The 26,473-nt window shown below is 41.1% G+C and overlaps 1 protein-coding gene across 1 annotated transcript; it reads right to left on the bottom strand.

Annotated features, from left to right (window-relative positions):
• Nucleotides 1–838: 838 nt before the first annotated feature.
• tdrd12 (tudor domain containing 12) lies at nucleotides 839–26,067 on the bottom strand. Its single transcript, XM_058407631.1, has 35 exons — nucleotides 25,965–26,067; nucleotides 24,356–24,402; nucleotides 23,712–23,873; nucleotides 22,590–22,726; nucleotides 22,236–22,355; nucleotides 22,077–22,132; nucleotides 21,904–21,989; nucleotides 20,940–21,162; nucleotides 20,795–20,847; nucleotides 20,611–20,696; nucleotides 18,157–18,234; nucleotides 18,020–18,068; nucleotides 17,238–17,296; nucleotides 17,087–17,147; nucleotides 16,736–16,843; nucleotides 16,353–16,538; nucleotides 15,962–16,115; nucleotides 15,754–15,881; nucleotides 15,470–15,661; nucleotides 14,610–14,738; nucleotides 13,596–13,713; nucleotides 13,381–13,520; nucleotides 11,596–11,828; nucleotides 10,590–10,671; nucleotides 10,261–10,442; nucleotides 9,415–9,622; nucleotides 8,832–8,924; nucleotides 8,554–8,726; nucleotides 7,551–7,769; nucleotides 7,316–7,380; nucleotides 7,146–7,203; nucleotides 6,932–7,045; nucleotides 6,656–6,809; nucleotides 4,623–4,686; nucleotides 839–4,070 (listed from the first exon to the last, which is right to left on the bottom strand). Exons 2-35 carry the CDS (start codon nucleotides 24,392–24,394, stop codon nucleotides 4,003–4,005), a joined length of 4,077 nt encoding a protein of 1,358 aa, XP_058263614.1. The 5' UTR covers nucleotides 24,395–24,402; nucleotides 25,965–26,067; the 3' UTR covers nucleotides 839–4,002.
• Between the last annotated feature and the right edge of the window lie 406 nt (nucleotides 26,068–26,473).

Raw genomic sequence — 26,473 nt, 5'->3', positions numbered from 1 at the left:
CTAGATGCGTGCACACATCACCAATACGGCCGTGAACTCGGGGTCCTTCAGTAAACAGTCCAGCTTCAGTCTCACAGTGAGCCATGTACATGAACTCGGTTCACCGAGAAGAGTCGACTCTTTCGGATCCCAAACGTCTCTTGTTTTTTTTTTTTTGTTTGTTTGTTTGTTTTTAATCAGAGATATTTTGATGGTTAATTTGATTTCGAATGGGATATGGCCCATACTGTCACAGACAGAGGGAGGGAGCAGTTCATGGCCTGTCTGTGAATACCAGTATCGTCTGTCACATTACCAACAAGCTGATGAAACCTGAATAAGAGTTACATACACCCGGGGGGTGAGAGAGAGAGAGGGGGGGGGGAGAGTGAGAATGAGGACAGACAGAGAGAGAAATGGAGGGAGTGCGTGTGTGAGGAGAGAGAGAGAGAGGGGGGGGGGGAAGAGTGAGAGTGAGGACAGACAGAGAGAGAAATGGAGGGAGTGCGTGTGTGAGGAGAGAGCGAGAGAGGAGGGGGGGAGAGAAAGAGTGAGAGTGAGGACAGACAGAGAGAAATGGAGGGAGTGCGTGTGTGAGGAGAGAGAGAGAGAGAGAGAGAGAGAGAGGGGGAGAGAAAGAGTGAGAGTGAGGACAGACAGAGAGAGAAATGGAGGGAGTGCGTGTGTGAGGAGAGAGAGAGAGAGAGAGAGAGAGAGAGAGAGAGAGTGTGTGAGGGAACTAGGATGTGAAAATGTAGAGACAGTTAACACAAAACTTTGAGAGTAATGAATGAATAAACTATGTTTAACCAAAAGAATACATAAAAAAAGCTGTCTATAAGTTTATTTTACACACAATTAGATTACAAAGAATAAACAGGAATTTCTCATGTAGCATTTCTCTCTTGCACCATGGCTTCGTATTAAAGAAACACACAGCTTTCCAAAAGATACACAGCTGAAACAGAACAAAAACGAAGCAGAACAAAAAGCCCGTTAATTTTTTTTTTTTTTTTTTTTTTACAAAGAAAGTGAAACATTAATAAACGTTCTGTCAGAAAGAAGCAAGCATATGAAAAGTGGTGCAACAATTCTGTGATTTCTTGTGCAGTGATCCCCAAAGGTAAACACAACAGGTCATTTATTTTTAACATTCTCAACATCTGGCTCTCGGCACAAAATAACATGACCAGTGATCTGACCTGTAATTTCCAACCATGTAAAAAAACAAAAACAAATTCCATAGACATAAAATATGGATAGATAATACCCGAATATATCAAATAAAGAGAATCTATTACAGTGTATTAAATAATCTTTAGACTCTAGCTCCATGTATCTGCCACAAGGAGTCTATGAAGCATAGCCAGGGGGATGTATAGCTTTTCTAATTTTATTACAGTGGAGTAATCATAATTGATTAAACTGTTTAATATAATTTCAGTTTATTCTTCTAACAGTTGAAGGACTATGAAATAAGAGCAGCAGGGAAGCTTTATGTGTAATAACTAAGGAGAGGAGAATGTCAGTAAATAATTTTTTACCAGGAACTCAAGTATGACTGAAAACAGAACATTACACACTCTTCTGGGCTACAAACTCAGCTATTTTCCTTTAACCCACAGGCATCTAACCCAAAGTATTAATCAACGCATGACATCTCCACATAAAACATCAACCACTAGAATTCGTCGTCTGTACCTCTCTACACCACCAAGAGGAACTGATGTGGCAACCCTGAGCACAATTATAACTCTAATAACTAAGGCAACATTTGTTCAACAAGTCTGCTTCAATCTATACGATAAAGCCATTATCTGACCGTTTGTGTACACAGATCAGCATAACATTATGACCACTGACGGGTGAAGTGAATAACCCTGATGATCTCCTCATCATGGCACCTGTTAGTGGGTGGGATATATTAGGCAGCAAGTGAACATTTTGTCCTCAAAGTTGATGTGTTAGAAGCAAGAAAAATGGACAAGCGTAAGGATTTGAGCGAGTTTGACAAAGAGCCAAATTGTGATGGCTAGACCACTGGATCAGAGCATCTCCAAAACTGCAGCTCTTGTGGGGTGTTCCCGGTCTGCAGTGGTCAGTATCTATCAAAAGTGGTCCAAGGAAGGAACATACACATGGGGAGCGAACCAAGACATTCTGGACAATTTCATGCTCCCAACTTTGTGGGAACAGTTTGGGGATGACCCCTTCCTGTTCCAACATGACTGCACACCAGCGTACAAAGCAAGGTCCATAAAGACATGGATGAATGAGTTTGATGTGGAGGAATGTTGGAACAGGAAAGAACTGTTCCCACAAACTTGGGAATTATCCAGAATGTCTTGGTATGAAGCTGAAGCATCAAGAGTTCCTTTTACTGGAACCGAGCCCATCCTCTGAAAAACACCACCTGAATTCAATGATTTGGAGGGGAGTCCTAAAACGCAATAAAGTACAGAAGGAGATATAGTGTATAGTGTATAATATAGTATAATATAATGTATTTAAATCATGTAGCCAGTCTTCTCATTATGTCAAATCCAGAGAGAAGCATGGTGGTGGTCGCGTCATGCTGTAGGGCTGCTTCCTTACAGCTAAGTCTTAGGCTTTGGTCAAGATAGAGGAAACCTTTCAGCATGACAGTAACCCAAAGTACAAATCCAAATGAAGCAAAGGAATCAATCGATTTGAGAGGATGGATCAGAATTTCAGCTTTCATTTCAAGCGATATACGATGGCTCTAAAAAGTCTGTGAAAATGGCAGGTTTTTGTGACGTAAAAAACCAAACCAAGAGAAGTCAAGTCAACTTTTTCCATCATCAATATGAAATTACAGCATATAAAAATGAAAGGAAAAACCAACCAGAAAAATAGAAAACTTAGGAAAAAAAGTTACAACAACCTGCTTGCTTCCAACATGTCGGCGCGCATAGACGCAGCAGCCAGGAGCTCTCCTTGTTGGCATATGATATCTCGTTGTTGTTTATACTCTTATTTATAACAATGACAAAGTGAATTGAATTGCATAAACTAAACTAAACTAATACCTTTGTTGAAGTACCCTGTGGTTTTATTACACCAGTCATTCTTTTTGGGTAAATATTTTCTTGTTTTTTCATGCAAAATATTTTAGTTAATTACATTAATATATGTTAATATATTATATCGTCTGGTATTTGTAGCCGTTCATGAATCCCCATTCACTTTAATAAGAGCCCCAGTTCTGGCTAAAGAAAAGCAACCTGAAGTGTGAAGCTAATTCTTTGCACTAAACATATCTTTTGGAATTGGTCTCCAGAGCGTAACCCATTTTGCCACATGGTCTGGGGTGATCTAGTTCAGCTCGGCTGATTTTTGTGAGAAAGGATTCCCTCTAGCCAACCTACCCTAGATCCCAGACATGTGAGAGACTGCTGTCACATACAGAGAATAATCAGTACTTGTCCGATATCCCTGTAGTTCCATAACGTTGCCGTAAATCTTTCTGCATTCACAGTGTTCCTGGTGACGTCATTGTAGTGCTCCAATGTCTCTATTTAATGATGGCGTTTAACATATTCCATGGAAAAAGTTCTGACATGATTCATCTTGGTTACTTTTTTTTTTTTTTTTAACATTACATCAGCAGTAAGGATCCAAAGGCCTGATTAGAATTTTACAAAGAAATACAGAGATGGGCCACAACAGCTCTGAAACCAAGATTAACCTCAACCCAAGTGCTGAAAAAGATTCTGCACACAAGGTGAAAGATCTGATCTATCATCTCATGTTGATCTCAAACCCAAATGTCTTCGATGTATAGCAAAAGCAATAGACTTGACCTTTCTGTTTCAAAACTTTCAGAGGGAACTGTGTGTACACACTTCCCCCTTGTCATTTCCCCCTATAAAGTGTCTATCTGTTGTGCACATGCATTTTGTTGGTTGCTGCACCATATTAAAAGGTAGAATGACAACTCTCTTATTTTCATTTTTTCCAACAGGGGGTGTAGACTTTTGATATAACTGATTTTCCGTCTGTTCAGTCGCTCTCGCTCTCTGAAATCCTGTAGCAGCCCACTTCTCCTGTGTTCCCCAATAACCAACATCCTGGAGATGGGAATAATAATATTAATAATAACATCAACATCAACCTATTTTACATGTATATTGATATTTGGGGTAAAGTCAGGTAAAAAATTGGTAAATCATGGTTCAAGATCTATCTGGCTAATTTATTATCGCTGCATCAAAACCCAGCCACTGAAGAGTTAACTCTCAGTGCCGGTCCCAAGCCTGGATAAAATGGGAGGGTGTGTCAGGAAGGGCATTTGGTGTAAAAACCTGTGCTAAACTTCTGATCGGCTGTGGGACCCCAAACAGGAACCCCGACTTCTCCACATTACGCTGCGGACTTTACAGCAGAGGATCTGACACGTGAACTATAATACCTAAGAAATTATTTACTTATTTATTAAGACAGAACCATAACGACGACCCAGCTTAAAAATCTTTATATTTGAAAAAACATGTCCAAAGTTATTTGACAGATTTCTGAAAGACTTTGCAAATATCATATTCACCTGACTACTCCCCATATGTGCTGTATATATATTATAAATATATATTAATACTGTAACTGTATGCAACACTAAAACATACCATTTGAGGGAGAAATTTCTTCATCTTCAATGTGGTCGAAATCATAGCTTACAAAAGCACTCTGCTGAGAAGTAATAATAGGAAAAATTGATTAAGAAGAAAGTTAAAGACAAATGTCTGACCTCAAACACTTTTTTTTGCATTAAGCATCCCAGTTTAGAAACCACTCTACATTCCAGCATTTACTGGAGAGGCAAAAGGTTTTTATGTACATCGTCTGTATGACTGTACACAAAATATGAAACATGAAGATAAAAATACAGCCAATCAACCCAAATCAGTGTTAAGGAATAAGTAAGGCTAGATGTATAATTTAAAAAGAGGACTGGTATGTGCAAAAGAGACCCTTAAACTGAGTTCAAGCAAATTTGATACGACTGGAAGAGTGAACATATGAGGCCCTTAGGAGGCAACAGATATACACTGATCAGCCATAACATTATGACTGTCTGCCTAGTATTGTGTTGGTCCCCCTTTTGCTACCAAAACAGCTTTGACCCATCGAGGCACAACTTCACTAGATCCCTGCAGGTGTGCTGTGGTATCTGGCACCAAGATGTTAGCAGCAAATCCTTTAAGTCCTCTAAGTTGCGAGGTGGGGCCTCCATGGATCTGACTTGTTTGTCCAGCACGTCCCACAGATGCTCAATTGGATTGAGATCTGGGGAATTTGGAGGCCAAGTCAACATCTCAAACTTGTTGTGGTCCTCAAAACAATTCCTGAACCATTTTGCCTTGTGGCACGGTGCATTATCCTGCTGAAAGAGGCCACAGCCATCAAGCAATAGAGTTTCCATGAAAGGGTGTACATGGTCTGCAACAATGCTTAGGTAGGTGGTACGTGTCATAGTAACATCCACATGGATGGCAGGACTCAAGGTTTCCCAGCAGAACATTGCCCAAAGCATGACACTGCCTCCGCCGGCTTGCCTTCTTCCCATAGAGCATCCTGGTGCTATGTGTTCCCCAGGTAAGCGACGCACACGCACCAGGCCATCCACGTGACGTAAAAGAAAATGTGATTCTTCAGACAAGGCCACCTTCTTTCATTGCTCCGTGGTCCAGTTCTGATGCTCACATGCCCGTTGCTGCTGCTTTCAGTGGTGCACAGGGGTCAGCATGGGCACCCTGACTGGTCTGCAGCTATGCAACCCATACGCAACAAACTGCAATGCACTGTGTATTCTGACACCTTTCTATCAGAACCTGCATTAACTTCTTCAGCAACAGTAGCTCGTCTGTTGGATCGAATCACACGGACCGGCCTTCGCTCCCCACGTGCATCAGTGAGCCTTGGCCACCCATGAGCCTGTCGCCGGTTCACCACTGTTCCTTCCTTGGACCACTTTTGATAGATACTGACCACTGCAGACCGGGAACACCCCACAAGAGCTGCAGTTTTGGAGATGCTCTGATCCAGTGGTCTAGCCATCACAATTTGGCCCTTCGTCAAACTCGCTCAAATCCTTACGCTTGTCCATTTTTCCTGCTTCTAACACATCAACTTTGAGGACAAAATGTTCACTTGCTGCCTAATATATCCCACCCACTAACAGGTGTCATGATGAGGAGATCATCAGTCTTATTCACTTCACCGGTCACTGCTCAGTTATGTTATGCCTGACCAGTGTATATAGACCAGTATGATGTTTGTTGGATGAAAGCTGGCTTTTAAGTCAGTTCAATTCATCACAGCAACAGGTAAGTATTTTTTATCCCCTCCATACCATGAAAAATCTTATGATTACAAGTAATACTTTTTTTTTTTTTTTTAAGTCTTTTCTTTGACCACAGTTGTAATGTGCTGGATGAACAACACCGACTTCAACTCCTCCTCTGAATTTCTCTCCATATTCTGCTCTTTTCAGGTGCTTTGGACTCCTACATACACTGCTATATAATTTTATTTTTTTCCCCCCTTCCCTTACAGACTCAAAAAAACTTTTTCAACTGAACATTACATACAGCATTCTATCACAAAGCACATGCTGTAAAAAATAATCAACACTGGTATAGATTAAAAAAAACCTTACCTTGTATTGAAGCAGTGACTTCCACTCTCCTTTCTCTTTCTTCACCAATTTGATTACTGGTTCATTGCACTGCATTTTCCATGAGCATTGCTCTGGGCTGATGTGACTGTGCAGCTCCAGATCGGCACAGTAACGGCAGGTGTTTACATACGCACTAGAAAGGAAAAAAACCCTAATAAATAATTAATATAACTAGATTATTACTAAATTAGGCTACAGTTGTTAACCAGTCAACACAAAACAAATACCAGGGTAGCATTTAAGGTGCACACTGACCTGTAAATGACTCTGTCAGAGAAAAATTCACACTTCTGCATCATGGGGTTGGCAAGTTTTATTGTAAGAGTGACTGACCGTTCGTCCTGAAACCATTTAATCTGTGGGTGAAAACTAAAACATGCAGAAAGGGGGACGAAAAACATGATAAACACAAAATACGGGTATTTATCTTTAAGAGCTAATAAATTTTAAAATGTCAGTCATGAAATACCTTTTTGGTACAGCAATATTCTGTGAGAAAGTGACCTCATCTTTGATCTGATGGTCATCTGTTAATTTTTTAACAATGAAGAAATTCATGATCATCATTCATGACTGGTAATGATCTACAACATAATTATCATGATACAACTTCGAGTATTCACATTTAAATAGACTTGCCTTCACCTGAGCTGTTAGAAAGAGCAGGAGTCCACTTCTGAGGTGAACATTCTAGGTCATCAGATCTAAATGAGCACAGAAATGGGAATAGATTAAGTATACTTTTACAAAATGAGCAAAATATAAACGTAAACCTGACATGTCCTGAAGGAAAAATAAAAGACGTATGACTTATTATATACTGCATATGAACATAGCTAGTCACAGTTAGTAGGTAGGTAGGTACTCCACTCACTTAACCATGTGCTCAACATCTAGCCAGGCTTCCAAAGAGACTTTACTTTGTCCACTATTAGTTTCAGTGATCTGGTCTGTGTTTTGAAGGTTCTGTAAGGGTTCACAAGCTTCAGCATCTGTACACTCAGCACTGCTGATTCCAGCCTTCACCTGACTGACCGGCCCTTCCACAGAAGCCTGAACTCTCTGTTCCAGAGACACCACCTCGCTCTCACATCTGATTAGACCAATTACAGAATCAAGAACATAAAAGCTTTTAGTTATATGAAACGTAAGACAATGTAGGCTCTAAACAGACAGAGGAATTGCAAGTTTGAATCCAAACAATGCCACAGACGTTCATGGCCAGGAGTCTAAGAGGGCAGAACAGGCTAGTGCTCTCTGGGTAGGATGAAGGGCTCTCATGAGCAGGTAGTGCTTTCATTCGTTCAGACGCCCTGTGGGGTAGGAATGAAAAGCACATCAAAACGATCAGGTGGCTTTACCCGTTTTGGAGGATGTGTGCATCAGCCCTCATTCTCCATGGCTATTAGCTTTCTCATTATTACAGATATCCAAACTAATGAATGGAAAATTGGGAGAAATATCTCCCAATAAGAATATGTTTCTTCCACAACACATTTCGGTAAGACACGTTTGTGCTAGATAGCTATCTCACGGCTATCACAGTGGCATAGTTACAAATCAGTGGACATGTAGAAAAGGGAGTAAAGACTGCTGCACTTGCGGGACATTAGGAATACATCCAGACATTTGTTTTATTAAATGAATAATGTAACTGTGAGAGGAACGAGTGAGCATGACATGCCTTCCACTTGTTTTGCTCCCTTGGCTACCAGTTATGGATGAGTATGGCATTATAAGGATTCAAACTCACCATTTGTACACCTGTGTGTGTGTGTGTGTGTAACTTGTATTTAACCCTGGTTACATGGATACAGATCACACCTAATCAGAGAGACAGAAACAGAATCTGGAAGTGTACAAAGCTAATGAATTACCCATTACTCTCTCTGAGCTCCGCTACAGTAGAGGCCTCCTCTCCCTGGCACAGTGATTTCAGTAGCTCTAGATGCTGAGGGTTTGTGGTGCCCATTCCAGTGGCCACAATTTCTGCATGGACATTATACTCGTTTATCAAGATCTTCAGACCTGGCATGCGTTTCATGCGTACCTGGTGACAAGGTAAAGAAGCACAAAAACATTTTTTTAACTAAAAATAAGTACAAAAAAATCTCATAACATTTCTTACAAAAATGTAATAGATATTAAATCTTACCATTGGATCAACCCACACAGTGTTGCCCAGGCACATCACCACCTTGGCATGATGTATTTTTCCTTTGATTTTCTGACTGATAGCTCTGGTAACCTGTCAGCAATACAGACTAAATCAAAACTAAATCCACCTGTTTAGGATTTCCTCACAGGTATCTTCATAGGTTAAAATCAACTATTGTAATCATTTTAAGATGATTTAACTCGGCAAGAAAATGGTTTAGACTGGATAAGCAGTAGATCAGAGGGATGTATGGGTAGGTATTCAAACACTAATCACAATTCAAGTATTATTATTTGTGGTGCATAAACATTTATATAAAGTGAGGAAAGAATTGCATCTCAGTGTGTTCTCTCATTCAACAGACACCAGAGAGCTGCTACAGTGGGACTACAGGCTTAAATAATGAGCTGATATTCAAAGTAAGTAAAGGTGTGTTTAATATTTTTGACAATTATATCTCAATATTTAATCTGTCAAACACCAACACGTTTATTAACTCGTTCAGGTTATTAAATCCAGTGGTAATTCCAATAATTCATTCCATTTCTAGTGAAAGTGTGTACGATTATAATAAGTTCACCTTTGGATTCCAGTCCATCTCTCCATCAATGGGTTTGACTCTGCACAAAATGATTTCGACAGCCTGACCCGGCAAGCTTTGAAACTCCGAGGGAAGGTGCAGCAGCTGATGTGACTTCACTTCCTGTATACGTCCTTCATCCACAAATCGAGCTGTGACACTGCTGAACACTTGGTCTCCCTTATCTGGCACTTTGGTCACACACACCCTGGCACAAACAGTTCATCCGCTATAATTATGATTAATTTAAGCATTCGTGTGTACAACACAATGAGCAATACTTTTGTAAAGACCTGCATGAAAACCTTTTTATTTTGTGCAGAGAAGAGAATAAGGGCATGTCCTACTTTCTTTTGCTCCAGAGGAATGCAGAGTATAATGCTCAATTCTTTTGTCTCCTGCCATCAGGTCTAATTTTGTTATTGATAAATCTGTACTGTCAGATGACAGCCCGCGGGTGTAGGATGACTGGAATTCTAATATTTGACATTAGTTTTCATAGCACCATACTTAACTAGCTTTATATATTTGCACCTAGCTTTTTAAATAAACAGTGCTTATAACCAGACACGTAGCATACAGAGATCCTACAAGACAGCAATCTATCAGATTGCATCTGGATGCAGTAACTCACTGGGGCTGCTAATACAGGTGAAAAACATGTTTGCTCTGCTCAAATGCCATGCCAAGAGCCTGATAAAACAATTATAGGTCCAAGAACTGTGGTTCCACAGCCAACTGGAGGCCCCGAGTCCCTTGCGTTGAGAAGAATGTCTAATGGAAAAGTGCAACATAGTAGGGACCATTTAAAGACTACCTTCCATTTCAAAACAGATCTCTACTTACCTATGATGTACACCCTCCTCCTGCACTCCATAAAACCCTCCCTCCAACACGTCTTTTGCACAAAGCCTCTCTTTCGCATAGTATGACTTCATCTCAGCAGCAAGTTTCTCATAACTGTTCTCTTTCTGCTCCAAAATACGTCCATAGAACACGTTTGCAGTCTTGATGTAAAGAGGCAACACCTTTAGGGTAAATCGACATAAAAATATTTTAGTACTCCATCATGCTAGTAGACCTGACTGATTAGAAATAAAATGTGATCGAGGTTCTCTTTACACTATATATTTTAACCAGAGAACAAACCCACTTAAAGCGAGTAGGAAACTCACCAAAATAGTCCCAGAGTCTGGGTGCTGGGGACAATCAAGAATTTTGTTGATTGAGTGTCTGTCTGGGCAATCTGTGCTGTCCCTAGATGCCAAAAAGAAACATATACTGATCAGGCATAATGTCAACCTGTCTAATATTGCGTTGGTCCCCCTTTTGCTGCCAAAACAGCCCTGACCCATCATTAACAACTTCAGCAGTCTGAGCAACAGTAGCTCGTGTGTTGGATCGGATCACACGGGTCAGCCTTCGATCCCCACGTGCATCACTGAGGCTTGACCGTCCATGACCCTGTCGCCGGTTCACCACTGTTCCTTCCTTGGACCACTTTTGATAGATACTGACCACTGCAGACCAGGAACACCCCACAAGAGCTGCAGTTTTGGAGATGCTCTGATCCAGTGGTCTAGCCATCACCATTTGGTCCTTCGTCAAACTCGCTCAAATCCTTACGCTTGTCCATTTTTCCTGCTTCTAACACATCAACTTTGAGGACAAAATGTTCACTTTCTGCTTAATATATCCCACCCACTAACAGGTGCCATGATGGGGAGATCATCAGTCTTATTCACTTCACCTGTCAGTGATCATAATGTTATGGCTGATCGGTGTATAACAACAGACAATATTGTGACATTCACAAAACTACCTGGAATTAGGAGAGAATATCTGTTCTTCTGAAGTTAATCTCCTGCAGTGCAAAATGTCCTGGTCATATTCTAAATATCAGGAAACTGGTCTAATATTTCTTATTATGAGAATATTGTAAAACTATAAAAGATTACCAAGCCTATTTCCTGACCTTGCTTACATCATTTCGCTCTATAGGCAAATATGGCACGTAATTTTGCTCATTTCAAGCAATGATTTCTGGAAATCAGCAAAGCTTCCAATACAACTTCTGCGAGTTTATCGAACACAGCTACTGTTTTAGCTCTCCAAATTACACCTTAATTTAAACTGACATTAAATTATCAATTTAATTGAATGGAATTGTAGTTTAAAGACCTGCAGAAGCCCAGGCTCTTCAGATAGCTGCAGAGATCCTGGACAGCTTTCAAATGTTCCTTGACCTGCTGGACTCCCTGTGCAAACTGCAGGAGCTCTGGTAGCACTGGAGTGTCTGTACGCTTCAGGTAGCGCAGCACGCCGGACACATGACGAGAATTCTGCTCTGACAGCAACAGCACGGAACGCACCGCAGGAGAGGAGCCCTCAGAGTGATTCTGACCAATCACAGACTACACACATGCACACAAAAATAATCTTCATACACATTCACACAGGCTGAATTGCAGATAGATACACTGCTTAAAAAATGAAGGGAACACTTAATCACAGTAAATCAAGTCAGTTAAACTTCAGGACATCAGTCTGTGGAGCTAAGTGATCAGCTTCACCTGCTTTGGTGCAAATGAACATGACAACAGGTGCACTGGAGAGGCAACAGCAAGACAACCCCCCAAAAAGGGAATGGTTTTGGAGGCGGTGGCAACAGAAAATTGCTCACTCTCTATTCTTCCTGACTGATTGGCCTCTAGTTTTGTGTTTTGTTACGGTCCTGGTACCTTCAACCCAATCAGCTCGCACAGGTAGTCCAGCTCCTTCAGGATGGCACATCAGTACATGCTATCATAAGGAGGTTTGGTGTGTCTCCCAGCACAGTTTCAAGAGCAGGAAAAAGATAACAGGAGACAAGTCTTTACATGAGGAGCGCTAGACAGGGCTGTAGAAGGACAACAACCCTGCAGCAGGACCTGTATCTCAGAGGGGAAACAGGAGGGACACTACCAGAGCCCTACAAAATGACCTCCATTAGTCTACTGGTGTGCATGTTTCTGACCACACTATAAGAAACAGCCTCCATGAGGATCGAATGAGGGCCCATCATGTAACTCGAATGGCATTTGCCAGAGAATACCAGAATTGACAGGTCCACCATTGGTGCCCCTTTCTTTGTAGGGTCACAATAAGCATGTGTGACCTACATACATGAAAGAGTCTGGAGATGCCATGGGGAATGTTATGCTGCCTGCAACATTATCCAGAATGACTGGTTTAGAGGTGGGTCAGTGATGGTCTTAGAAGGAATATCCTTGGAGAGTCACATATACCTCATGCGCTAACCAACAGTACAGAGCAGACCTTCAGCTGGTGCAGTGGGCCTTGGGTTCCTCCTGGTGCATGACTCCAGCCTCATGTGGCTGTTTCTAGATTATGAAGGCACTGATGCCAAATACCGGCCCTCCTGTTCCCCAGACCATCCAATCGAGAACCTCTGGTATGTCATGTATCAAAGCATTCAAAGCCACCAAGCAGCAGCACAGACTGTCCAGGAGCTCACTGATGCCCTGATCCAGGACTGAGAGGGGATCACCCAAGACACCACCCACCATCTTATCAGGAGCGTGCTCAGACGTTGTCAGGAGTGCATACAGACACATGGGGGTCATACACACTACTTATACTTATATTATGAGTTGCCATGACACAAGTTGGATCAGTCTTTACTTTGATTTTCGGAATGACTTTAAATCCAGACCTCAGTGGGTTGATGATATTGACTTCCATTGACCATTGTCACATCATTTTGTTCTCAACAAAATTATACAGCGTATACAAGTATAAGATTTTCAACTTGAATATCTTGTTCGAGATCTAATATGTGATTTAAGAGTTCCCTTAACTTTTTTTTTTTACCAAGTTATTTATCAACACAAAAATACAAGACATGTCATCAGTTCTCTAATATCAAGCCTTCTGTCAAAGCATTAAAGATTACTTGATTAATACCTTACAGGCCAGATTCCGAAAGTTCTCAACCATGCAGAACATCCGGTTCCCAAACAGTTTAGGGGAGCTAGGGAAACCATAATGCACCACACACGTGGCATCCCTGATACCCAGGGCCTTTAAGCAATCATTGGTGGTCACTGGGGATCAAATGCAAAGAGAGTCTTGCAATATAAATTATACATCAAACAACACATTTTAATTTGTACACATACCCAAGATAACGTGTGTGCCTGGACCAATGTCTTTCCTCCACTGCTTAATCACAGCATCAAACTGATAGGTTAGGCCCTCGTGAACTTTGAGAGAGAATGCTGCCGTGTTGCTGATAGCCTGATATAAAGCAATACATAACAGACTGTTAGAGCTGGAAACTCTTGGACATTATTGTGACAGGGTATAGGTGTTAAGGAAAGGCTATCAAAAACAATACTACTGGATATTATTTTGCAAGTAAACCAGTGTTCTTCACACCTGTAAGCTCATTTGAATCGGAGAGAAATGTATGCTTTTGGATTTTCCCATAGAATTGGGTAATACGCCAATTCCCATCCACTAGCTAGGTTTCCCATATCACACAACATGGTTTTCTCTGTTGCACCACTTTATAGCCAGTCTAAAATCATACATGGGTCAAAACTATTGAAGAAAATTCTGCGCCACATACAAAAGCAACCACACTAAAGGAAAAAACTACATACAATACACAGACCCATTAGTGCTTTTAATTAGTGACGAGCTCAGCATGTCACATCCAAAAGCAAAACCTTCTCTGCAGTGCTTTACCTCGAGTGAAAACATTCAATAGGGTACTGCTTTTTTAAATAGAAATCTTCGCTAATTGCATTAGAAATTAATCTAATTGCTTGTTGCACTGGACTTTGCTTTCATAAATGTGTCATGCTGAAATGCAAATCACAGCCCTATGCCATACTAGTGGCATGGTTTGAAGGGCCTTAAAGTGCACTTTTCCAGGAGACATTCCCATCCATTTGAAATCTCCCTGTATTATTGACTCACTGTTCATTCCTTATACACTGATAGGAAAAGCCCTCACTCAGAGTCTCAGACTGATTTTTTTTTTGTGGTGCATTGCTGCATTCTTACATGCTCACACATCACAACAAGGGGTAAAAACGCACATGGGTTCAATTCTAATAAACCGAATGATGCACGTAGGAGAGCACAACAGTATATTGGGCGTTGGGTAATATTTTTTTTTTTTGCACCTTGTACACATGCTCGACCTCCTCTGCCGAGTTTGTGATGAGAAGGGTTTTCTGCGGAACAGAGGGGCTGAAGTCCAAAGAGCTGAGCAGCACAGAGGTCTTATTACAGTCCAGACACATCAGTGTTGTCTGGAGACATCAAACAGGAATTAAAACAACACACACTAAAAATATGGAAGGTTTACACAAAAGCAAAGATAAAAAAAACTGAAGCTACTGCAGATATTCATAATTATATATATATATATATATATTTTTTTTTTTACACAGAATTTACACAATTTATCCAACGGGCCAATTTAAAAGGAGGACATTTGCTGCACATTTAGCACCTCACCCACCCACCGCTGCATGACCAATACCCTGTATAGATTTTCTGATTTTCAGTGCACATATGATCTGATATAATAGTTTACTATAGTAATACACTATATAGTGAAAGGTATATAGACACCTAACCATCATACCCATACGTGGTCCAGATTTAGACATCCCAGTCCAGATATAGTCCCCCTTGCTGTTCACTATACTTGGAAGTCTTTCGACTAGATTTTGGCTTTACCCATTCAGTGGTTTAGCAGAAGCCTTAAGGTTTTGTGCCCAAATTGACTGGTGTTTGTTGTTCATTTTTCCTCCTACCCTGACTAAAGCCCCAGTTCCAAGAGAAAAAGCTGCCCCACTCCATGCTTCACCACCGTGGGGATGGTGATTTTTGTTTTGCAAACAGTTTGTTATTAAGGACAAAAAGTCTATAACATGCATTAATATCCACATTTAAAACAAAGAAAAAAGAAAAAAAAACGATAGAATACAGATGTTTTGCTTTTCTGTGCTCTTATACAGCGCAAGCTGTCACTAACCTGTTGAACCCCACCGTATAACGCTGCCTCTTCTGGCACTGTGATAATGATACAGGGGTTAACCATGTGATTCTGGATCACAGTCACCAGCTCCTGACACCACTGACTGCCTACAGCAATAAGCTGCTGCGCACACATGCTTCTCTCCTCTCTGGAGACCACTTTCTGGTAATGTTGTAAAATGGCAGTCATCTTCAAATAAAGAGAAGAGGGGAAAGAATTCATTTTTCTTAACCATCTTTATTCGAGAAAGCGTTCATCTGTTTTGTTTTTGCCCTTCTCACCTGTTCAGGAGCGTTTGAGAAGAGCTTATGAGCCTCATCCAAAATCAGATGACAGAGCCTATGAAAGTAGAAGTACTGCACTTCCAGCAACCTGGCCAGGCTAAAAGGGGTGGTAACCAGCAACTGACCTAATTCACAACACACAGCATAGTTTGGCTCAGTGGCACTTTCATTATGTGTTAAAGTTAAAACCAGCAAGGTGGCTTACAGTTGTTCGGAATCTTGGTTTGTTCGGCCTCGTTCTTGCCTATTCCAACCAGTACAAAGGCGGGGTGAAGATTCACGGCTGCCTGATCCTCCTCTAATAGCTCCAGCACTGACTCTACCTTTTCCCAACCTGGACAAACAATCACTGCTATGGGCTGAAAAGTGAAAAAGAGAAAGATTAAAAAATATCTAGAACATCTATGCAAATCCATCAATACTGACCAATACTCCAAAAACGTAAGGATTAGGACTATTTAACCAACATCTTGACAAAACTTGGATTTTAACATCTGAGTAGAAATAAAGAAGATTATTGGGGCATATTGGAGGACAGATGGTAAGGCCCAGAGATTAGAGACTGGTTTAACAGTCTTCTTGTGTCGGTCTCTCACCCCTGTGTACACAGTGAGGGCACTGAACAAAGAGGCCATCTGCAGCTGAGCCAGCAATGGTGGGATGTAGGAGAGAGGACTGTCTCCACTGTGGCATATCAGCACCGTGTCACAACCTCGTGCCACAGAGGGCCAGCAGTAACTCTCGGCCAGGCCTGGTCCTGTATACTTTCTTCTCAACAGGAGCTAACCCCACACACACACACACAAATCCATGCTTAATACACATTTTCTTACTAGTTTGATGGAAAAAAAAATCAATAATTAAAATGTAATTAATTATAGCCCTTCACTTTAAGCTAGCCAGTCAACAAGATATTTTGATGTAAATCAATATTTAGAATTCCAGAAAGAGACCCAGAAGCCAGCAGGATGGTGATTACTTTATGGAAATGCTCGGTGATTGGAGCCCGGGTCAGGGTTCTACAGGGGTTGATAGCGACAGCTGAGTGCACCAAAACTCCACTATTGCTGGTTTCACAGCATGTAATCTGACACACACACAAAACAGATTTCATTCACAGCAGGACATTACAGAGAATACCAATAATCATCAGTTACCCATTACTAATGATCAAAAAACAGCTATCTACTATGTGCTTACTGCTGGAGAATTCCCCATGCCTACATCTACATCTCTTTCTTAGGATTCAGAAGGTGGATTCTTAAAACCTTATGTAAGCGATTCAAAGAGACAAAAAGGATAACACACAAACACATTCTCCAACACTTACATTATCCTCAAGAGACTCTGAGTCTGGATTTATTGGATCAGGGTTCAGCAACTGTAGCAATCTGCACAGAAATTCATACTTGGAAGCAAAACCAAGATATTTCTTTATAAAATCAGCCAGGTGAATAATTTAATGAGAAGAAATGACCCACCTGGCACAGGCAAACTGCTCTTTGGCAATTGCTGTCTCTTGAGTGAGAGCTGGTTCTTTCTGCAATGCGGGGGGTTAGGGTTAGAAGACATCCACAGTCTTCTAATAATACCATGTTTATAAAGTGAAGCTATTTGAATATTAGTATCCACTGACCAGGCGTAACATTATGACCACCTGCCTAATATTGTGCTGGTCCACCTCTTGCTGCCAAAAAAACCCTGACCCATCCTGCACTGTGTATTCTGACACCTTTCTATCAGAACCAGCATTAACTTCTTCAGCAATTTGAGCAACAGTAGCTCGTCTGTTAGATCGGATCACACGGGTCAGCCTTCGCTTCCCATGTGCATCAGTGAGCCTTGGCCGTCCATGACCCTGTCACCGGTTCACCACTGTTCCTTCCTTGGACCACTTTTCTTTTGACAAATACTGACCACTGCAGACCGGGAACACCCCACAAAGGCTGCAGTTTTGGAGATGCTCTGATCCAGTGGTCTAGCCATCACAATTTGTCCCTTCGTCAAACTCGCTCAAATCCTTACGCTTGTCCATTTTTCCTACTTCTAACATCAACTTTGACAAAATGTTCACTTTCTGCCTAATATATCCCACCCACTAACAGGGGCCATGATGATGAATCAGTGTTATTCACTTCACCTGTCAGTGCTCATAATGTTACGCCTGATCGGTGTAAACACCATTGAAAACAGCAACATCGACCAAACAATTACTACACAGAGTTTTAATCTTGGGCACAAGGCATAAATGTGAAAGTCTTACTTTGGTACTCAAGTTCAAATTTGAGAATGGGTTCAAAAACTTCAGAAATCTGTTTTAAAGGAGAGACACCTCCATGAGTCAGGTATCCAGGCCAAACAAACATTATTGAACATGTGACTAAAAATACATCACCTTACCTGAACAAGTTAAGGTTTTCAGCCAACTGCTCTGCAAGGGTGCGATCAGTACACTCTAAACAGGATTCTTGAAAGTCCCTGAAAAATGAATGGTTTCGTGAATGTATTCAAGTTAATATAGCGACGTAGACATTTTCTTAGCTTGACATCTGCCGAAATGAATGAGGCACTAAATCTATATATATATATATATATACTGTGTGGAGAAATGGAATAAACCTTTAATGTGAAAAAGAGGTATTGTGTGAGAGAGGCTGGATCCTCCCACGAGCGAGGGAAACCAAGTGACAAGCAAGTTGTTCAGGTGTGTGTGTGTAGAAAGAGAGAGAGAGAGAGGTTGAACACCCATATACAGCCTTACAGTGTACAGCTGACAGTATTGAAACGGCAAGGCCAGTTCTTTTGTTTGTGCTATAAACCAAAAGTTATTTGGGCTTGAGATGAAAAAGCAGATTCTTTCTTTCTTCAAATTTTGGCTTTTCCGTCACTCTGGTAGAGGTGAATGATGTTACTGACTGATGTTTTGGGTTTTTTTCACCATAGCTCTCACAATGGAGAGCATGTCATCAGCTTTCTCTGCTTTAAAATGACTTGCCTTCCTCCCATAGATAGCTCTGTGGTCTCCATGTTGGTTTATCCTTATTAACAACAAATAAAAGTCTACACAGGCAAAACCCAGGGCTGAAACCAGGAGTAGACATTCAGGGCTAGAAAGTGTAATCTAATAGATCTATAGCCAGTAATCTAATAGCGCACACCTGGGCAACAAGAAACATGTCAGTCATATGTTCCAATATTTATGAACACATCAATTTTAAACAAATTCTGGAAAACGTTTGATGGAGCTGGACTAAGTACTCACACAAACAGGTCACTGAAATGGCACTGTGAAAGCTATTCCATAAAATCTGCTCAGAGAGATGTTTGTCTGCATTTTTTTTTAGACTTCTGGGAGATTCATAGTTTCTTATAGTAAAACATATATATTTAAAAAATATTTTGTGGTTGGGAGGCCCTGCATGATTTCCCACACAATCTGTGGGCATGGTGATAAGAAGAAATAACTAGACAATGAGAATAAGAGGATACCTATCAGGTTCTGTTGATTATACATTGACATATTTCTGACTAACATTTTACTGCCACCTCAGGAAGGAAAAGTGAGAACACCAGTAAGAATGCTCTGAGAGAATACAGTGACAAAGAACCACAGGATAAACAGAGTAAAGCTTTCCTACACCCTTCGTCTACTACTTCCTCTCTCCTGATGTGTAGAGCCCAGTGATAGAAAGGGAAAGATGGCCGCCGAGTAGCGTGAAGGACGCACATACACACTTGATATCGACATGAAAGAAGATTTCTACAGTTTGGTCTTGAATCTCTCTAACTAATATAAAGGAAAGAGGGACGGTGGATGACAGCAGGGAAACCAAACAAAGATAACAATGCCTAATAACTGTAATAACACACACACACACACACACACTAATTAGCAAAAAAAATCCACAGTGAGTAGAACCCTAAAATCATTGATGTACATTGTTCTGTTCTTGCCTCTTAAAAACCAGACAATACTGTCGCCTGTGAGACAAACCCAGGAACGACGTCAAGCTGAGCACACCAAACTTCTAATAACCTGTGAGCTGAGGACGTATCATACCAACCTTCTGAAGCTGTTCCACATGCATGCCGGCTGAGACATCACCACTGCGCTGAAGCAAATCATCATTACTCTATGATTTCTATGAATAATGACCAACTCTTGCCTGCTAATGGCCATATGTACTTGGCATTTTGTCACTACCTAGACAACATATTGTAGACAACACGTTACAGTAATTGGCCCCGGTCTTAAACCAGGGTGCTGGATGTCATTGACCTCACAGGGATTGAGGGCTTGTTTTTTCTTCAGTACAAAGTTGTCTCACTACACCATGCTTACTGGACCACAATGTTGTTGAGATTAGTGTATTCATTACTGACATGACTATCAGTGTACATGTTTAAGTATGGTATGCTGAGTGAAGGCTTGACCACTGGGAATTTGATCTACACAGCTTCTGCTACAATCACCCTACATGACCTTGATTTAAGTTGACCGAGCTTGCTCTGAAATACTCAAGCAAATTATTATAATCATTTATCTCTGACTCTGATCATCCTCTGAAGTTTCTATGTCCATCTCTAACTCTCTATGTAACAGAGATGATGTGAAATGTGTGAGATTTCTTAGTGACCTACATAACAAATGTATATGAACTCTGCTGGCCATCATCAGTTCTGGGAAATGTACATAGACAGGTAATGAGTACAGCTCCAATTCTACCCTTTAACTACCACCTCACAAAGCAAAGCTGGTGCTTAAACATATAACTAATAAATGTAAAATATAAACCTAATCAGTATTAATAAATAACAAAAAACAGCTGCAGAATAGAAGTGTCAAGCACTCACCCAATCTTTACTTTCCCTTCCTCAGTTCTCTCGGGGATGGCATTTTTGTCAAATACGTCTTGTCCATCAGACATCTCATTTTCTTGCTAAAAAAAGAGCAGAAGATATCAGACTGCCACAAACTACTGAGACACACTGCTTACCATTCTATGCCTGGTTGTATAGTCAAAGCCAAAGAACTTACAGCAGACACTGCTCCATTGGGAACAACTGACTTCACTACAGATGCCTCATGATCTATTTCGAAACAAGAAAGTTAGACAGCCATGAAACACACAAACAACTACACCAGGAATAATGAATAGTCTGACCTGGAAAATAAAACTTACGTGGCATGAAATCGTCTCTCTTGTTCTTCCTGGTTAGAAAGTGCGAAGGAGCAGAGCGCAATGTACAGCAGCCATTCATTTTGAGAATATGTTGAGGACAGCTGAAAATATCCCAGGCCAGGCTAACAGGGGAGCGGTCAACAAACCCATTCTGATCCCGTAGAGACTTCTCGCTTGAGAAACAGGCAAACTTCTTCACCACCAAATCATCATTTACACAGATCTGCAACACAAAAAGTAAAAGTAAAGTGTAAAGAACGAAACGCTTGTTTAAACATGACTAAATATCTAAAGAATGGCGATGATTTATATTATTATGATTTTATACACAGATCAGTCATAACATTATGATTCTCTCATCATCATGGCTTCTGTTAGTGGGTAAGGATTTGAGTGAGTTTGACAAGGGCCAAATTGTGATGGCTAGACCACTAGATCAGAGCATTTCCAAAACTGCAGCTCTTGTGGGGTGTTCCTGGTCTGCAGTGGTCAGTATCTATCAAAAGTCCTCTAAGTCCATTAAGCACTGTAAGTATCCTTTAAGTCCTGCAACCTACTAACATCTTGGTGCCAGATACCACAGCAAACCTTCAGGAATCTATGGACCATTCAGGGACGCTTTGACGGGTTCAGGACTTTTTTCTAAACCTTGTGGAAAGCCTTCCCAGAAGAGATGGTGAAGCTGTTATAGCTACAAAAGGCGGGGCAACTCCATATTAAATTCATGTGCATGTAAAGGATCTGCTGCTAACAACTTGGTGCCAGATACCACAACACACCTTCAGGGATCTAGGGACCTTCACACCTTGACTTACATCAAACCAAAGACATTACAAACAAGACTACTGGACTCATTTCTTAAGCAGTAATGGCTGACATAAAAATTTGGGTTAGCAAACATTTTAGATATGAATCTAGACGTTATCCGCTGCAGCTGAATGCCCACACACATTCTCAAAATTACCTTCACGTTTCTGATGGTCAGGTACAGCTCGACAGCAGTGCAATCATCATGTGTTCCACAAAGAACGACCTCAACCAATGTAGATGCTGCAACGATGGAACAAGAGGATTACAATTCCTACATCAACACTAGACTAGAACAAGCGTATGTAAACATGCTAAATGAATTCTGACCTTGTACAAGATTGTGGAGGTATTTTGTAGCAGAGCTGTCCCACTGTGGAGATGGACTGTAGCAGGCACCAAAGAGAAGAAAATCAATGCTGACTCAATAATAAACAGACTGAATCTACAGTAAAAATTAAAAGCTTTCTGGTCACTGTGATATCTTACACTAGCTCGGCTGTCTCACTGTAGATGTGCACTTGGAGTTTCACTGGGTGAATCCGAGCTAATTTGAACCTCAACACGCGGAAAGGCAGTAGCAGGAACTTATCAAGAGGAGCCCTAACGCTGCAGGAAAAATGGCTGATGTTATTAAATATCAAACATCTGATCAAACAAGAATCCAGCAATGCAGCTACTTATTTGAAAATTTTCTTTTTTAGACATCCATAAAATATTGTTCATGATTTCTTTAAAGTAATATAAACTGCAAGTTTGTTTAATGAGCTTAAAACAACTCTAATGTGTTCGGTTACTTACTGCACACATCACAGATAAAAGCCTGGAAAAGTTTCTACATACTCGTCTATGCTGACCACGACACGCTCTCCATGGTCAACTAAGAAGCAAGTTGCCTGACTCCTCCCTGATCTCAGGAATAGAGACTCCACTTTGGCCCTACACCAGCTCTTCATCACTGGCCAAAACACTACACACACCTAGCGTGACAGACACACAAAGACTGATTTCAGTCATTAAAGCAGACAAGCTGCTAAACACAGCAAATCTGAACATACACTATATTGCCAAAGGTTTTGGGACACCCCTGCAAATCATTGAATTCAGAAGTTGATTTTCAGGGGTTGGGTTTGGCCCACTAGTTCCAGTAAAAAGGAACTTTTAATGCTTCAGGATACCAAGACATTTTGGACAATATCATGCTCCCAACTTTGTGGGAACAGTTTGGGGATGACCCCTTCCTGTTCCAACATGACTGCACACCAGTGCACAAAGCAAGGTCCATAAAGACATGGATGAGTGAGTTTGGTGTGGAGGAACTTCACAGAGTCCTGACCTCAACCCGATAGAACACCTTTGGGATGAATTAGAGCGGAGACTGAGAGCCAGACCTTCTCATCCAACATCAGTGCCTGACCTCACAAATGCACTTCTAGAGGAATGGTCAAAAATTCCCATAAACACACTCCTAAACCTTGTGGAAAGCGAAGAGGAGTTAAAGCGGTTATAGCTGCAAAGAGCAGGTCTACTCCATATTACATTCATGTGCATGTAAAGTCAGATGTCCCAGTTTTGGCCTGGCTCACAGTCTCCGCTCTAATTCATCCCAAAGGTGTTCTATCGGGTTGAGGTCAGGACTCTGCGCAGGCCAGTCAAGTTCCTCCACACCAAACTCACTCATCCATGTCTTTATGGACCTTGCTGTGGTCACTGGTGTGCAGTCATGTTGGAACAGGAAGGGGTCATCCCCAAACTGTTCCCACAAAGTTGGGAGCATGAAATTGTCCAAAAATGTCTTGGTATGCTGAAGCATTAAGAGTTCCTTTCACTGGAACTAAGGGGCCGAGCCCAACCCCTGAATTCAATGATTTGGAGGGGTGTCCCAAAACTTTTGGCAATATAAGTGTATATCAAATGTAGTATTTGTATCTAAATGTATGCAGTGATCATTAGTGTCCATTATACCTGTCCCTTCTCCAATGACGATAGCTTTACTTTCTGCACATCCAGGTTGACGCTGTGATAGAAGAGATTCATTTTAACCTGCAGGTTCTTGTAGTCTTCAGAACTCTCCTTCAGACCACGTCCTTTCACAGTTTGCCCCCAAATACATCCTGGATCCTCAACCTGACAAAGAAAAGAACAAGTTCTCTATATACACCCCTGAGAAAATACAATCAGACACCATTTATTTAGAAACACCTAGTTTAGATACACACATGCCAATTTAATCAAGCAACCCACACAAGTGCATCTGTACCGGCATAAGACCACTACTGACCGTCTCAATTCCACTGCTGGTTTGTGAGCCGAATAATCTCTATAATAATATCTGCTCAGCAGTGCTCCTGTGGTAGTTTGCTTCTACTGATGGAAATGGGGGATTGACAGTTCATAGTAGTATATGGGCTATGGTCAGTAACTGTATAGCTACAAAGTGAACCTGTAAGGTAGATAGGCCTAGCTATTTGTACAACTGTCAGTTTTACTTTGCATGGATAAGAGAAATACTATAATGTAGTGGTACTGTAGAAAGAAGGATAAACTGCTGCTAAATATCATACTGCATTTAGAATATTCTGCCTGTACAATTAGTGTTAAAACCGTACCTTGACTATTGCCAGTTCTAACATTTCTTCAACTTCCATTTCCAAACCTGAAAAACAGAACAGAAATTTACAGCCATTATAGCCCGATTACCTAAACCATGACTCCAGTAGGTAATTTCTTATACAAAATACTCCTCCAAAAGCTGATACACTATATTGGCAAAAGTTTTGGGACACCCCTCTGAATCATGTGTTGGGCTCAGCCCCTTAGTTCCAGTGAAAGGAACCTTTAATGCTTCAGCATACCAAGATATTTTGGACAATTTCATGTTCCCAACTTTGTTGGAACAGTTTGGGGATGACCCCTTCCTGTTCCAACATGACTGCACACCAGTGCACAAAGCAAGGTCCATAAATACATGGATGATTGAGATTGGTGTGGAGGAACTTCACAGAGTCCTGACCTCATTCCCGATAGAACACCTTTGGGATGAATTAGAGCGGAGACTGGGAGCCAGGCCAAAACTGGGATGTCTGCCTTTACATGCACATGAATGTAATATGGAGTTGGCAGCTATAACAGCTTCAACTCTTCTGGGAAGGATTTCCACAAGGTTTAGGAGTGTGTTTATGGGAATTTTTGACCATTCCTCTAGAACAGGGGTAGGCAAGTTTGGTCCTAGAGAGCCGCAGTCCTGCTGAAAAAAAAAAACTTACCTGCCTGTAGCCTTAGTAATCCTGAAGACCTTGATTAGCTTGTTCAGGCGTGTTTGATTAGGGTTGGAGCTGAAATCTGCAGGACCGCGGCTCTCTAGGACCGAACTTGCCTACCCCTGTTCTAGAAAGTCAGGCACTGATGTTGGATGAGAAGGCCTGGCTCACAGTCTCCGCTCTAATTCATCCCAAAGGTGTTCTATGGGGTTGAGGTCAGGACTCTGTGCAGGCCGGTCAAGTTCCTCCACACCAGAGTCTCTCATCCATGTCTTTATGGACCTTGCTTTGTACACTGGTGTGCAGTCATGTTGGAACAGGAAGGGGTCATCCCCAAACTGTTCCCACAAAGTTGGAAGCATGAAATTGTCCAGAAAGTCTTGGTATGAAGCTGAAGCATTAAGAGTTTCTTTCACTGGAACTAAAGGGAGAAGCCCAACACCTGAATTCAATGATGTGAACGGACGTCCCAAAACTTTTGGCAATGCAGTGTATATGTTTGAAGCTTTAATGCTAATTCTTTAGCTACCTCAGTCGGCCGTCTGCAAAAGCCTAGAGAATATGACTTTGAAACCTTTCTTGAGTCTTTCAGAGTCTTAAACGTTTCATTTGACAAAAAAGTTTAGACGAATAAAAGTGAGGCGACTTTGGCACACTCACTGAAGCCATGGAATTAAATGAGCACCTCTTGCACGGTATACAGGTTAACCATAAGACTTTATTTAAGCCAAAGCCTCATTAGATAACATATTTAAGTCAGCTGGTGCTAAACTAAAAATGTAAAGAAAACGTGGCCGAAATATATGCGTTTAATTAGCTCTTCGAGGGCTAGCGATAAAATGATTAGTTAGCTGTATGCTGTAAAGAAGCGTGCGCTAGTTAGTTAGGACCAGACAAGCGGATGGATATGATGGTCATATTTTTAGTTTTATACTTTCGTTTCGATAACTGGACGTACCTTAGCTCCAGTGATGTCCAAACCTTCAATCCGACTACTTTCTATTTAAATAAATGAGGAAAGTCAACGTGTGTACATGCAGATCCGTCTGCTCTAAACTGTCTCCGTCACGTGCCTCCGTTCCCGCCCACACATCTAGCTAACTGTTAATGGTTCCGGAAGTTTCTCTGACACAGGGATGGAAAGTGTTTATAAAAAAAGTAGTTATACTTAGTTACTATTTTATGGAATATTAATGCAACTAGACACTTTAGACCTTCAAACTATTTATTAGAAATATTGAAAGTTTCTTCTTCTCTTATACAGCTAATGAGCGCACGCTACAGATCAATAAAAAATGGCGTCAGTTTAGCATCCATTACATTTACTTTAGCATCCATTACGTTTACTTTAGCATTCATTACATTCAGTTTAGCATCCAGTTACTTAAGTTTAGCATCCATTACATTTAGTTTAGCATCCATTACATTTACTTTAGCATCCATTACATTTACTTTAGCATTCATTAT

The sequence above is a fragment of the Hemibagrus wyckioides genome, linkage group LG14, assembly GCF_019097595.1.
Source record: "Hemibagrus wyckioides isolate EC202008001 linkage group LG14, SWU_Hwy_1.0, whole genome shotgun sequence".
Lineage (NCBI taxonomy): Eukaryota > Metazoa > Chordata > Actinopteri > Siluriformes > Bagridae > Hemibagrus > Hemibagrus wyckioides.
This window is presented reverse-complemented; position numbering and strand designations above follow the sequence as displayed.

Coding starts and splice junctions, on each gene's coding strand:
- tdrd12 (XM_058407631.1), bottom strand. CDS start 24,394: ATGGAAGTTGAAGAAATGTTAGAACTGGCAATAGTCAAG. Junction 18,069..18,156: donor GAAAACCTTAACTTGTTCAG/GTAAGGTGATGT, acceptor CCTTTAAAACAG/ATTTCTGAAGTTTTTGAACC. Junction 4,071..4,622: donor AGAAATTTCTCCCTCAAATG/GTATGTTTTAGT, acceptor TCCCATCTCCAG/GATGTTGGTTATTGGGGAAC.